This window comes from Phyllobates terribilis, unplaced genomic scaffold, assembly GCF_046119375.1.
Source record: "Phyllobates terribilis strain yellow unplaced genomic scaffold, ASM4611937v1 Scaffold_7__3_contigs__length_470593459, whole genome shotgun sequence".
NCBI classification, from domain to species: Eukaryota; Metazoa; Chordata; class Amphibia; order Anura; family Dendrobatidae; genus Phyllobates; species Phyllobates terribilis.
The window spans coordinates 57,060,041-57,073,637 of NW_027362767.1; the positions used below are offsets into that span (position 1 = coordinate 57,060,041).

A 13,597-nucleotide genomic window follows, 5' to 3' on the forward strand; every position below is an offset into this window, starting at 1 on the left:
TGGAGGTGCGTACGGCTGTCTAATGTGCGTATGGAGGTGCGTACGGCTGTCTAATGTGCGTATGGAGGTGAGTACGGCTGTCTAATGTGCGTATGGAGGTGCGTACGGCTGTCTAATGTGCGTATGGAGGTGCGTACGGCTGTCTAATGTGCGTGTGGAGGTGCGTACGGCTGTCTAATGTGCGTGTGGAGGTGCGTACGGCTGTCTAATGTGCGTTCGGCTGTGTAATGTGCGTATGGAGGTGCGTACGGCTGTGTAATGTGCGTATGGAGGTACGTACGGCTGTGTAATGTGCGTATGGAGGTGCGTACGGCTGTGTAATGTGCGTATGGAGGTGCGTACGGCTGTGTAATGTGCGTATGGAGGTGCGTACGGCTGTGTAATGTGCGTATGGAGGTGCGTACGGCTGTGTAATGTGCGTATGGAGGTGCGTACGGCTGTGTAATGTTCGTTTGGAGGTGCGTACGGCTGTGTAATGTGCGTATGGAGGTGCGTACGGCTGTGTAATGTGCGTATGGAGGTGCGTACGGCTGTGTAATGTGCGTATGGAGGTGCGTACGGCTGTGTAATGTGCGTATGGAGGTGCGTACGGCTGTCTAATGTGCGTATGGAGGTGCGTACGGCTGTCTAATGTGCGTATGGAGGTGCGTACGCCTGTGCGTATGGAGGTGCGTACGCCTGTGCGTATGGAGGTGCGTACGCCTGTGTGTATGGAGGTGCGTACGGCTGTGTAATGTGCGTATGGAGGTGCGTACGGCTGTCTAATGTGCGTATGGAGGTGCGTACGGCTGTCTAATGTGCGTATGGAGGTGCGTACGGCTGTCTAATGTGCGTATGGAGGTGCGTACGGCTGTCTAATGTGCGTACGGCTGTCTAATGTGCGTATGGAGGTGCGTACGCCTGTGCGTATGGAGGTGCGTACGCCTGTGCGTATGGAGGTGCGTACGCCTGTGCGTATGGAGGTGCGTACGGCTGTGTAATGTGCGTATGGAGGTGCGTACGGCTGTGTAATGTGCGTATGGAGGTGCGTACGGCTGTGTAATGTGCGTATGGAGGTGCGTACGGCTGTGTAATGTGCGTATGGAGGTGCGTACGGCTGTGTAATGTGCGTATGGAGGTGCGTACGGCTGTGTAATGTGCGTACGGCTGTGTAATGTGCGTATGGAGGTGCGTACGGCTGTGTAATGTGCGTATGGAGGTGAGTACGGCTGTCTAATGTGCGTATGGAGGTGCGTACGGCTGTCTAATGTGCGTATGGAGGTGCGTACGGCTGTCTAATGTGCGTATGGAGGTGCGTACGGCTGTCTAATGTGCGTGTGGAGGTGCGTACGGCTGTCTAATGTGCGTACGGCTGTGTAATGTGCGTATGGAGGTGCGTACGGCTGTGTAATGTGCGTATGGAGGTACGTACGGCTGTGTAATGTGCGTATGGAGGTGCGTACGGCTGTGTAATGTGCGTATGGAGGTGCGTACGGCTGTGTAATGTGCGTATGGAGGTGCGTACGGCTGTGTAATGTGCGTATGGAGGTGCGTACGGCTGTGTAATGTGCGTATGGAGGTGCGTACGGCTGTGTAATGTTCGTTTGGAGGTGCGTACGGCTGTGTAATGTGCGTATGGAGGTGCGTACGGCTGTGTAATGTGCGTATGGAGGTGCGTACGGCTGTGTAATGTGCGTATGGAGGTGCGTACGGCTGTGTAATGTGCGTATGGAGGTGCGTACGGCTGTGTAATGTGCGTATGGAGGTGCGTACGGCTGTCTAATGTGCGTATGGAGGTGCGTACGGCTGTCTAATGTGCGTATGGAGGTGCGTACGCCTGTGCGTATGGAGGTGCGTACGCCTGTGCGTATGGAGGTGCGTACGCCTGTGCGTATGGAGGTGCGTACGGCTGTGTAATGTGCGTATGGAGGTGCGTACGGCTGTCTAATGTGCGTATGGAGGTGCGTACGGCTGTCTAATGTGCGTATGGAGGTGCGTACGGCTGTCTAATGTGCGTATGGAGGTGCGTACGGCTGTCTAATGTGCGTACGGCTGTCTAATGTGCGTATGGAGGTGCGTACGGCTGTCTAATGTGCGTACGCCTGTGCGTATGGAGGTGCGTACGCCTGTGCGTATGGAGGTGCGTACGGCTGTGTAATGTGCGTATGGAGGTGCGTACGGCTGTGTAATGTGCGTATGGAGGTGCGTACGGCTGTGTAATGTGCGTATGGAGGTGCGTACGGCTGTGTAATGTGCGTATGGAGGTGCGTACAGCTGTGTAATGTGCGTATGGAGGTGCGTACGGCTGTGTAATGTGCGTACGGCTGTGTAATGTGCGTATGGAGGTGCGTACGGCTGTGTAATGTGCGTATGGAGGTGCGTACGGCTGTCTAATGTGCGTATGGAGGTGCGTACGGCTGTGTAATGTGCGTATGGAGGTGCGTACGGCTGTGTAATGTGCGTATGGAGGTGCGTACGGCTGTCTAATGTGCGTACGGCTGTGTAATGTGCGTATGGAGGTGCTTACGGCTGTGTAATGTGCGTACAGCTGTGTAATGTGCGTATGGAGGTGCGTACGGCTGTGTAATGTGCGTATGGAGGTGCGTACGGCTGTGTAATGTGCGTATGGAGGTGCGTACGGCTGTGTAATGTGCGTATGGAGGTGCGTACGGCTGTGTAATGTGCGTATGGAGGTGCGTACGGCTGTCTAATGTGCGTATGGAGGTGCGTACGGCTGTCTAATGTGCGTATGGAGGTGCGTACGGCTGTCTAATGTGCGTATGGAGGTGCGTACGGCTGTCTAATGTGCGTATGGAGGTGCGTACGGCTGTCTAATGTGCGTACGGCTGTGTAATGTGCGTATGGAGGTGCGTACGGCTGTGTAATGTGCTTATGGAGGTGCGTACGTCTGTGTAATGTGCGTATGGAGGTGCGTACGTCTGTGTAATGTGCGTATGGAGGTGCGTACGGCTGTGTAATGTGCGTATGGAGGTGCGTACGGCTGTCTAATGTGCGTATGGAGGTGCGTACGGCTGTCTAATGTGCGTATGGAGGTGCGTACGGCTGTCTAATGTGCGTACGGCTGTGTAATGTGCGTATGGAGGTGCGTACGGCTGTGTAATGTGCGTATGGAGGTGCGTACGGCTGTGTAATGTGCGTATGGAGGTGCGTACGGCTGTCTAATGTGCGTATGGAGGTGCGTAAGGCTATCTAATGTGAGTATGGAGGTGCGTACGGCTGTCTAATGTGCGTATGGAGGTGCGTACGGCTGTCTAATGTGCGTATGGAGGTGCGTACGGCTGTCTAATGTGCGTATGGAGGTGCGTACGGCTGTCTAATGTGCGTATGGAGGTGCGTACGGCTGTGTAATGTGCGTACGGCTGTGTAATGTGCGTATGGAGGTGCGTACGGCTGTGTAATGTGCGTATGGAGGTGCGTACGGCTGTGTAATGTGCGTATGGAGGTGCGTACGGCTGTGTAATGTGCGTATGGAGGTGCGTACGGCTGTGTAATGTGCGTATGGAGGTGCGTACGGCTGTGTAATGTGCGTATGGAGGTGCGTACGGCTGTGTAATGTGCGTATGAAGGTGCGTACGGCTGTGTAATGTGCGTATGGAGGTGCGTACGGCTGTGTAATGTGCGTATGGAGGTGCGTACGGCTGTCTAATGTGCGTATGGAGGTGCGTACGGCTGTCTAATGTGCGTATGGAGGTGCGTACGGCTGTCTAATGTGCGTATGGAGGTGCGTACGGCTGTCTAATGTGCGTATGGAGGTGCGTACGGCTGTCTAATGTGCGTATGGAGGTGCGTACGGCTGTCTAATGTGCGTATGGAGGTGCGTACGGCTGTCTAATGTGCGTATGGAGGTGCGTACGGCTGTCTAATGTGCGTATGGAGGTGCGTACGGCTGTGTAATGTGCGTATGGAGGTGCGTACGGCTGTGTAATGTGCGTATGGAGGTGCGTACGGCTGTGTAATGTGCGTATGGAGGTGCGTACGGCTGTGTAATGTGCCTATGGAGGTGCGTACGGCTGTCTAATGTGCGTATGGAGGTGCGTACGGCTGTCTAATGTGCGTATGGAGGTGCGTACGGCTGTCTAATGTGCGTATGGAGGTGCGTACGGCTGTGTAATGTGCGTACGGCTGTGTAATGTGCGTATGGAGGTGCGTACGGCTGTGTAATGTGCGTATGGAGGTGCGTACGGCTGTGTAATGTGCGTATGGAGGTGCTTACGGCTGTGTAATGTGCGTATGGAGGTGCGTACGGCTGTGTAATGTGCGTATGGAGGTGCGAACGGCTGTGTAATGTGCGTATGGAGGTGCGTACGGCTGTGTAATGTGCGTATGGAGGTGCGTACGGCTGTGTAATGTGCGTATGGAGGTGCGTACGGCTGTGTAATGTGCGTATGGAGGTGCGTACGGCTGTCTAATGTGCGTATGGAGGTGCGTACGGCTGTCTAATGTGCGTATGGAGGTGCGTACGGCTGTCTAATGTGCGTATGGAGGTGCGTACGGCTGTCTAATGTGCGTATGGAGGTGCGTACGGCTGTCTAATGTGCGTATGGAGGTGCGTACGGCTGTCTAATGTGCGTATGGAGGTGCGTACGGCTGTCTAATGTGCGTATGGAGGTGCGTACGGCTGTCTAATGTGCGTATGGAGGTGCGTACGGCTGTCTAATGTGCGTATGGAGGTGCGTACGGCTGTCTAATGTGCGTATGGAGGTGCGTACGGCTGTCTAATGTGCTTATGGAGGTGCGTACGGCTGTCTAATGTGCGTATGGAGGTGCGTACGGCTGTCTAATGTGCGTATGGAGGTGCGTACGGCTGTCTAATGTGCGTATGGAGGTGCGTACGGCTGTCTAATGTGCGTGTGGAGGTGCGTACGGCTGTCTAATGTGCGTACGGCTGTGTAATGTGCGTATGGAGGTGCGTACGGCTGTGTAATGTGCGTATGGAGGTACGTACGGCTGTGTAATGTGCGTATGGAGGTGCGTACGGCTGTGTAATGTGCGTATGGAGGTGCGTACGGCTGTGTAATGTGCGTATGGAGGTGCGTACGGCTGTGTAATGTGCGTATGGAGGTGCGTACGGCTGTGTAATGTGCGTTTGGAGGTGCGTACGGCTGTGTAATGTGCGTATGGAGGTGCGTACGGCTGTGTAATGTGCGTATGGAGGTGCGTACGGCTGTGTAATGTGCGTATGGAGGTGCGTACGGCTGTGTAATGTGCTTATGGAGGTGCGTACGGCTGTGTAATGTGTGTATGGAGGTGCGTACGGCTGTCTAATGTGCGTATGGAGGTGCGTACGGCTGTCTAATGTGCGTATGGAGGTGCGTACGCCTGTGCGTATGGAGGTGCGTACGCCTGTGCGTATGGAGGTGCGTACGGCTGTGTAATGTGCGTATGGAGGTGCGTACGGCTGTGTAATGTGCGTATGGAGGTGCGTACGGCTGTCTAATGTGCGTATGGAGGTGCGTACGGCTGTCTAATGTGCGTATGGAGGTGCGTACGGCTGTCTAATGTGCGTATGGAGGTGCGTACGGCTGTCTAATGTGCGTACGGCTGTCTAATGTGCGTATGGAGGTGCGTACGGCTGTCTAATGTGCGTACGCCTGTGCGTATGGAGGTGCGTACGCCTGTGCGTATGGAGGTGCGTACGCCTGTGCGTATGGAGGTGCGTACGCCTGTGTTATATTGTGTACGGCTGTGCGTATGGAGACGCTTATGGAGGTGCGTACGCCTGTGCGTATGGAGGTACCTACAGCTGTGTTATATTGTGTACGGCTGTGCGTATGGAGACGCGTATGGCTGTGCTTATGGCTGCGTGCAGCTGTGCGTACGGCTATGCGTGTGGAGGTGCGTACTTCTGTGTAATGTGTACGACTGTGCGTATGGAGGTGCGTACGGCTGTGTGTAATATTTATTACTTGGGGTCTTTGCCCTGCTGATGGGTGGGGGTCCCAGCAGAATCTGTGTTTTACGCCCCTTCATGTAACAGCCCTGCTGCCCCCTCTTGCTTCTCATTGGGGAGACCAGGAGCAGTCTGTATGGCGTAGTGCCGCTGCCGCACAGCTGTATGGACAATGCAGAAGCTGACCTGTATATATTTAACCACTTAGCAGCCAGAGCCCTCCATCGCTGAGTAGTTATTTTCTGTATGTTGTGATTTACCAGTCATAACATAGCTGACATTTGGACACATTGGATCTTCATTGCTGATATTTTTTTATTTTTTATATATAGTCTGTATATTCCAAACTGACTGTGGAGCCTACATTGATGGTTTAGGGTACATGAGTGCTGTCTTGGTTTGCATTGTATTTTATATAGTTTACTCATGTTAGTAGTTTATATCTTTGTTACATAATTTTGTTCTCTAAGACGTCTTATTTTTTTAAGTACCAATTGCAGCCAGACGATAAGGGTTGATCCAAACCCAAAAAACTCTTTAATGCAGCAATGCCAAGACAGCGATGTCCCCTCAAGATAGATATTTTAACCTGTTGTTTTCTTCTTCTTTCAGCCTCTTCTTCAGCATGTGTGAGGAAGCACAAGAAACCGGCTTTGGCATCAGACTGTAGGGTTTCCATCCATGTCTCTACCTCCTCCTACGCAATATGATTTCTATAGGTCAGTGGGCTTCAAAAGTCATCACCACCAACTGGATCAAACTTGGAGGCGTCCCACGAGGCAACCTCAGTCTCCAGCATCATCGTTATCCATCATGTAGAGAATGACGTTTTCCGATAGCAGAGATCTCCCACCCATGTCTAGTGAAAATATGGAGGTCCACATGTCCCGTGTGGCTCCTTTTGCCAACAATGGGGAAATCTCACAGCTGCGAAGTGGATCTGGAAGGCGGCGATCTCATACTCTAGATAATTCAGAACCGGTTACCCAGAGAAGTCGGTCTCAGAGTCGGCCACATTCTCGTACGAGAAACCCCGAGGCTATAACGAGTCCTCCTCAAGACAAGACCTATGTATCTGTAGGTGACAGCAACCTCAGCTGCGGGGTGATCCCGAAGGAGCTGCAATCCAGGCTTCTTGACTTGAAGGACTATAAGTCCCGGACCCGCGCTATCGAGGAACTGAAGTATCTCATCCAAGATTTCAACTTCAGTTCGGTGTCCCATTCCAACGTGGTCGGGTTCATCAGCTTTTTATGCACGCTGCTCAATGACAGCAACTTCACCGTCGTCCTGGTCACTTTAGATGTTCTCAACTGCTTCGTTCTTAATCTCGATCAGGGCGTTAAGGAGTTCCTCAGACCCATAGTTTCCTCCACGGTGAAGCTCCTCGGTGACGGTAAGATCAAACAGGAATATATGAAGATATATATGAGACTGATGAAGGTGGCTGGACCCTACAAGGTGGTAACGGTACTGCTGGAAAACCTAAAAAACAAAAATTCCCGGGTGAGGGAAGAGGTGGTGAATATCTGCATCGTGTCCCTACTGACGTACCCAAGCGAGGACTTCAATTTACCGTTGATAGCTTGTGAGATTGCGCCATGTTTAATCGACAGCAAGAGGAAAGTCCGCCACGCCGCCTTGGAAGCCTTCGCCGTCTTGGCCGCCTCTATGGGCCCTGGAAAAAGCAGCCTACTGAAAGCGGTGGATGAAGTAGAACTACGAGAAGATGGGGACGGATTAATGAACGCGGTGCAGGCCAGGTTGGCACGTAAAACCCTCCCTAGGATTACCCCCCAAGGTGTAGTAGAGTACGCCCTTCCTTTCCCGTCATCCGCACAGGTCAGAGGGACTCATCACCTGCCCGGGGCGGACACGGACTGGCTCCTAACTGGGAATCCGGTGCAAAGCGGACATTACCAAACTGCAGATCAGGGCGGCAGAGGAGGCGCCCCTCACATTGATCCTGTTTCTCGACGAATGTTGAGCGCTGGCAAAGGAAAAAATAAGTTCCCGTGGGAAAATCAGGACCCAGGAGTCTTCGATGTGTTTCCTGGAACTCCGACTTCGGAGAAGGTACCTTTGCATGTGTGTGTCGTGTTGATTTCATGTTTTCTCCCTGTTGGTTTCACTCATTCATCACGCAATGTATATATATGTGACCAGCACGGATTCTTATGCCGTAGGTATATTTTTAGCGATGACCCTAAGGAGAATAAATCCTGTGTATTCTCAACCCTCTACGTTTTCCAAGTAAAATTCACCTTTTTGCTTTTTGAGATATCCGGGGGTCCAGGAGTTAATGTAGCAAACAGCAAAAGTTGATAGAATAAGACTTTTAAACTCCTGTTCCTTTAACTCCCGCTTTGTTTACCCCCTTAACGCGATTACTTGCTTGATGACCACTGCAGTCAATCACAGTGATGTTAGCATGTAGGCCAGCGATTGGCTGCAGGGTGGTAAACTGAGATTGATGAGGATAACCAAAGTGTCTACGTTTCAATGCAGGCTGGTGAAGACCACCGAATTGTTTGTTTCGTTTCAACATGACCACACAGGGAAAAATGATGGGGTCAAAACAAGTTGCTTTCTCCACCTTAGAAGCTATATTTTCCTGGTCCCCATAGATTTGTCGGGCTCATTCACTATGGTGGTCTGTATGCCACGAGCCTCCTAGGAACCTGCATGGAAAAAAGTTATTTTCTGTAGAGGTTTTGGGATGGCTGAAGACCCCCATAGATATCTGCAACAGCAGGGACTACCTAAGTATAATTTGAGTGAGTGCCTTCCCTTCTGGTAAAAAGGGGGAAACCGCTGTTTTTCATGAAAGGTCCGTTTATGACCCATTTTTAACGCTGCGTTTCTCTTGGGTGATTGGTACAGCTGTTGTGAAGCTACGACGTGTGCAGTAATGGGCTCTGACGTGACGAGGAGGCGACTGTATGATCTATAAATGCCCTGGTAACAGTGGGATCGATGCTGAAAAGACCGTAATTCTTTTCTCAGGACCATGGTAGGATCACCTGGTGGGGTCATCCATGATGGACAGGGTGCTGGGGGCCGTCACTGACACTTGGTGCAAGAGGAAAAGCAAAAAAACCTTTTCTACATTCCGATGTTCCCGAGTGTTTGACTTAATGACGTCACCTCATGTAACCAGACTATTTATTTGCACAGTTGCTTCATTTTATTTATTTTTTTTTCTTTGAAGTATATAGAGCAATAGAATTGTGTTCAAAAATATGCACACCCTTTAAACTCATTGAGAACCCATGTAGTCATTTATTTTGCATATCAACTTCCAGCATTGGGGGGGTCTTCAAAATGATTTTTATCTAGTCCCCTGCTCCTATGGTGTGACTGCTACGCAGGGCTGTAGAGTCAGAGTCCTGGAGTCGGAGTTGGAGTCGGTATAAAGTGGACCGACTCCAACTCCTAAAATATATAATAAATTGGGTACAGTAGTTCAATGCAGTTTGTGGGGAATATTTTTTCATAAGAATTTGGGAAAGTTATGAAATGTCCTATAAATGTCTGTCCTATTCCCGATCTAAGGGTCTAGACTTTTAGCTGAGAAAAATGTGTCCTACCGTAAATTTATCACTTAAACATGAGCCATGTATGAGGGAGTCGGAGTCAAGGAAATTGAGGAGTCGGAGTCGAAGGTTTGGCTTACCAACTATGTACACCTTGACTTGTTGGAGCAAGTGTCTTGTATTTAACTATTTACAGATCTGCTAGTCTGAGGGTTTGCTGGATATCAGAAAACCCCTATCTCCCATCTGCAATTTGCTTAATAAACAAACTGTGCTTTACTCCCCCTCCCTGGGTCCAGTGCTGAGTCTCCGCACTGCTCTCTGTGTCCGTTATTGTCTGCAGCGCTGACGTCATGTAACCGATAACTAAACTCGGCAGCACTGTCCAATTTGACAGCACAAACCTGATTGGCTATGTATGTATTTTTTTTTTTTACAAACTGCTCAAGGTTTGTCCGAACAAGAAAACCCCTTTAAGTACTCAGGAAAGTAAAGTACTTGTATGAGGGGTTGTACCGAGAGGCATCACTGTGCAACTATTTCCAGGGTGACATTTCTTCTTCACTGCTTGTAGAAGTTTTTTGCTCTTTGCCAACCTGCATTGCACAATTTTGGAATAGTCTGCGAGTCCCCGGGGGGGCATCAGGCCGAATCACTCAGAAAGTTTCCGTGTTCTGACACAATCATTAAATTATACACTAGGTACATGATCAATAGCCGTAAATGAAGGGGGAAACCCGCTCCGCTGTGAATAAATGCTTGTTATTAACTCCTCACGTGGGAGCTGATTACGACTTAAAGGGGTTGTCTGGTGTATTAAAGAATTGGTAGGAGAAAGGACGTCTCAAATCCATTAACGAGCTGAGATTGGCTGCTTATTTCTCTGGAGGACCCACTGATTGCTTGACCAGACTAATGATTTTGAATAGCAACAGTGCCATACTTTATTTTTCCTGTGGGGGCGCTGCAGGGACACTGACCACTTGCTGCAGATTCCCTCTACAGATTACTGCCGATCACTGATCATAAACTCTTTGCTGTTCTGCTTCTCATTATAAGAGCTGGATCATCCAATGCAAAATGATTTCTGTAGATCACATGGAGGAATGAGGAGACTCCTGGCACTGGTTGGCTGCACTTTTTTATTCTGCAATATTTGTTTGTACAGGAGATTGTGTGGGGTCCTCAGATCAGTTCCCCCTTCTTTGCCTGCAAGGTGCAGATTTGCCCCCCATTTGGCATATACACTACCGTTCAAAAATTTGGGGTCATTTAGAAATTTCATTATTTTTGAAAGAAAAGCACTTTTTTTTTCATTGAAGCTAACATTAAATCAGGGGTCGACAAAGTTGTTCAGAATCTAGGAGCCAGCCAAAAAATTTAGGAGCCAGAATTTTTTATAGTATATAGATATAGCGACTGGGGTATATACATATATACACAGGTGTATATACATAGAGACACTGCTGTATATACAGCACGATATACATATATACTGGTGGATATACATATGTACACCAATGTACATACATATATACTGCAGTATATACAGTGCTGTATATACACCAGTATATACTGCAGCTGATGATTTCAAGTAGAATGAAGACCTTTTAATAACACACACATTGGAGGGGGTTGCTGGGTAACGTATGTAGTGTGTGGCCATGTGATTTTGGGGAGACTGCAGCATTACACACCGGGCAGTGCTTCAGCGGCCACAGAGGAGGGGTCAGCGGCGGGCGATCACCATGGACAGAGGCTGATGTTTGTCTTGCTGCCCCTCGCGCTGCTTTGTGCGCAGCACTCGGCGGAGCGCCACCTGGCGGCCGCAGGCGTTTGTGCAGCCGTGCAGCGCTACCCCCTCCCGGCCATCAGGTTCCAATCGCCGCACTCACAGCAGACGAGAATTTCCTCACACAATACCACGGGCAGCGAATGTGCAGCGCGGCGGCTGCACGACTGCGGCCTCATTGTACGCGGCCGGGGAGGGGGGATGGTGGGGCACACACTGTATGTACATATAGACCCCCTCACACACGGCGTCTCCCCGGGGAGCACGGCCTTTGTATGTACTTACACAGGTAGCGGGAGATGAGAACGGGCCCCCGGCCACAGCGATCCTTCCCCCGTAACCCAACTCTCCCTGTCCAGTCCCGGAGCATAAGGGGGGCGGAGCAAAGTGGAGAAGGCGGCCTGAGCGATACTGTCCCTGCTTCCTCCGATTGGATGACTCCGTGCAGGAGGTGGGATTGGATTGAGAGTAATTTTTTTTTTTTCTTCTCAACTCCTCAAGCACCAGGCAACATTTTCTAGGCGCCACTGGCGACCAGGCGCCTGGGTTTGTCGAGCCCTGCATTAAATGAATCAGAAATACACTCTATACATTGTTAATGTGGTAAGTGACTATTCTAGCTGCAAACGTCTTGTTTTTATTGCAATATCTACATAGGTGTATAGAGGCCCATTTCCACCAACCACCACTCCAGTGTTTTAATGGTAGATTGTGTTTGCTAACTGTGTAAGAAGGCTAATGGATGTTTAGAAAACCCTTGCACAAGTATGTTAGCCCAGCTGAAAACGGTTTGGCTTATTTGAGAAGCTATAAAATTGACCTTCCTTTGAGCTAGTTGAGAATCTGGAGCATTACATTTGTTTGTTCTATGAAACTCTCAAAATGGCCAGAGAAAGAGAACTTTCATGTGAAACTCGACAGTCTATTCTTGTTCTTAGAAATGAAGGCTATTCCATGCGAGAGATTGCCAAGAAACTGAAGATTTCCTACAACGGTGTGTACTACTCCCTTCAGAGGAGAGCACAAACAGGCTCTAACCAGAGTAGAAAGAGAAGTGGGAGGCCCCGCTGCACAACTGAGCAACAAGACAAGTACATTAGAGTCTCTAGTTTGAGAAATCGACGCCTCACAGCTCCTCAACTGGCAGCTTCATTAAATAGTACACGCAAAACGCCAGTGTCAACGTCTACAGTGAAGAGGCGACTCCGGGATGCTGGCCTTCAGGGCAAAGTGGCAAAGAAAAGGCCATATCTGAGACTGGCTAATAATAGGCAAAGATTAATATGGGCAAAAGAACACAGACATTGGACAGAGGAAGATTGTAAAAAAGTTTTATGGACAGATGAATCAAAGTTTGAGGTGTTTGGATCACACAGAAGAACATTTGTGAGACGCAGAACAACTGAAAAGATGCTGGAAGAGCGCCTGACGCCATCTGTCAAGCATGGTGGAGGTAATGTGATGGTCTGGGGTTGCTTTTGTGCTGGTAAAGTGGGAGATTTGTACAAGGTAAATGGGATTTTGAATAAGGAAGGCTATCACTCCATTTTGCAATGCCATGCCATACCCTGTGGACAGCGCTTGATTGGAGCCAATTTCATCCTACAACAGGACAATGATCCAAAGCACACCTCCAAATTATGCATGAACTATATAGGGAAGAAGCAGGCAGCTGGTATTCTATCTGTAATGGAGTGGCCAGTGCAGTCACCAGATCTTGAGCTGTTGTGGGAGCAGCTTGACCGTATGGTACGCCAAAAGTGCCCACCAAGCCAATCCAACTTGTGGGAGGGGCTTCAGGAAGCATGGGGGGAAATGTCTCAAGATTACCTCAGTAAATTATCAGCTAGAAGCCAAAGGTCTGCAATGCTGTAATCGCTGCAAAGGAGCATTCTGTGACCAAAGCAAAGTTTGAAGGAGAAAATTATTCTAATAAAAATCATTATTTCTAACCTTGTCAATGTCTGGACTATATTTTCTAATCATTTTGCAAATCATTTGATAAATAAAAGTATGAGTTTTCATGGAAAGCACAAAATTGTCTGGGTGACCCCAAACTTTTGAACGGTAGTGTATATTGCAGGGCCTTATTTTATAACATATGTGCTGGCATGAAATAATATGTGAACAGGACTTTAAGGGGGTCTTGCAGGCAGAAGCATTATCTATCTCTCCGTCTGTTGGATATGAATGCCTAAACCTCCACCAATAAAAAAACAATGGGACCCTCTTTTCCCCTCCAGCCACGGCTAAAAAGTTTGAAACTCGCATTGGTGGGGAAGCTCCCTGGCACATAGTCTACAGTACTGCTGGAAATGGTGGAGCTGAGTGCCAGATCCTTGCTCTGGGATTTAAGGGGGGGGGGGCCCATTGGTCAGA

General features: G+C 49.6%; 1 protein-coding gene across 1 annotated transcript in view; it reads left to right on the forward strand.

The window, feature by feature from the left end:
• TOGARAM1 (TOG array regulator of axonemal microtubules 1) overlaps positions 1–13,597 on the forward strand; it is a 94,450-nt gene that overhangs the window by 45,293 nt on the left and 35,560 nt on the right. Inside the window, exon 2 of the mRNA XM_073638587.1 lies at positions 6,503–7,966. Within this exon, the coding sequence (XP_073494688.1) occupies positions 6,713–7,966 (1,254 nt within the window). The 5' untranslated portion in view covers positions 6,503–6,712. The remainder of the gene's footprint in view (positions 1–6,502; positions 7,967–13,597) is intronic.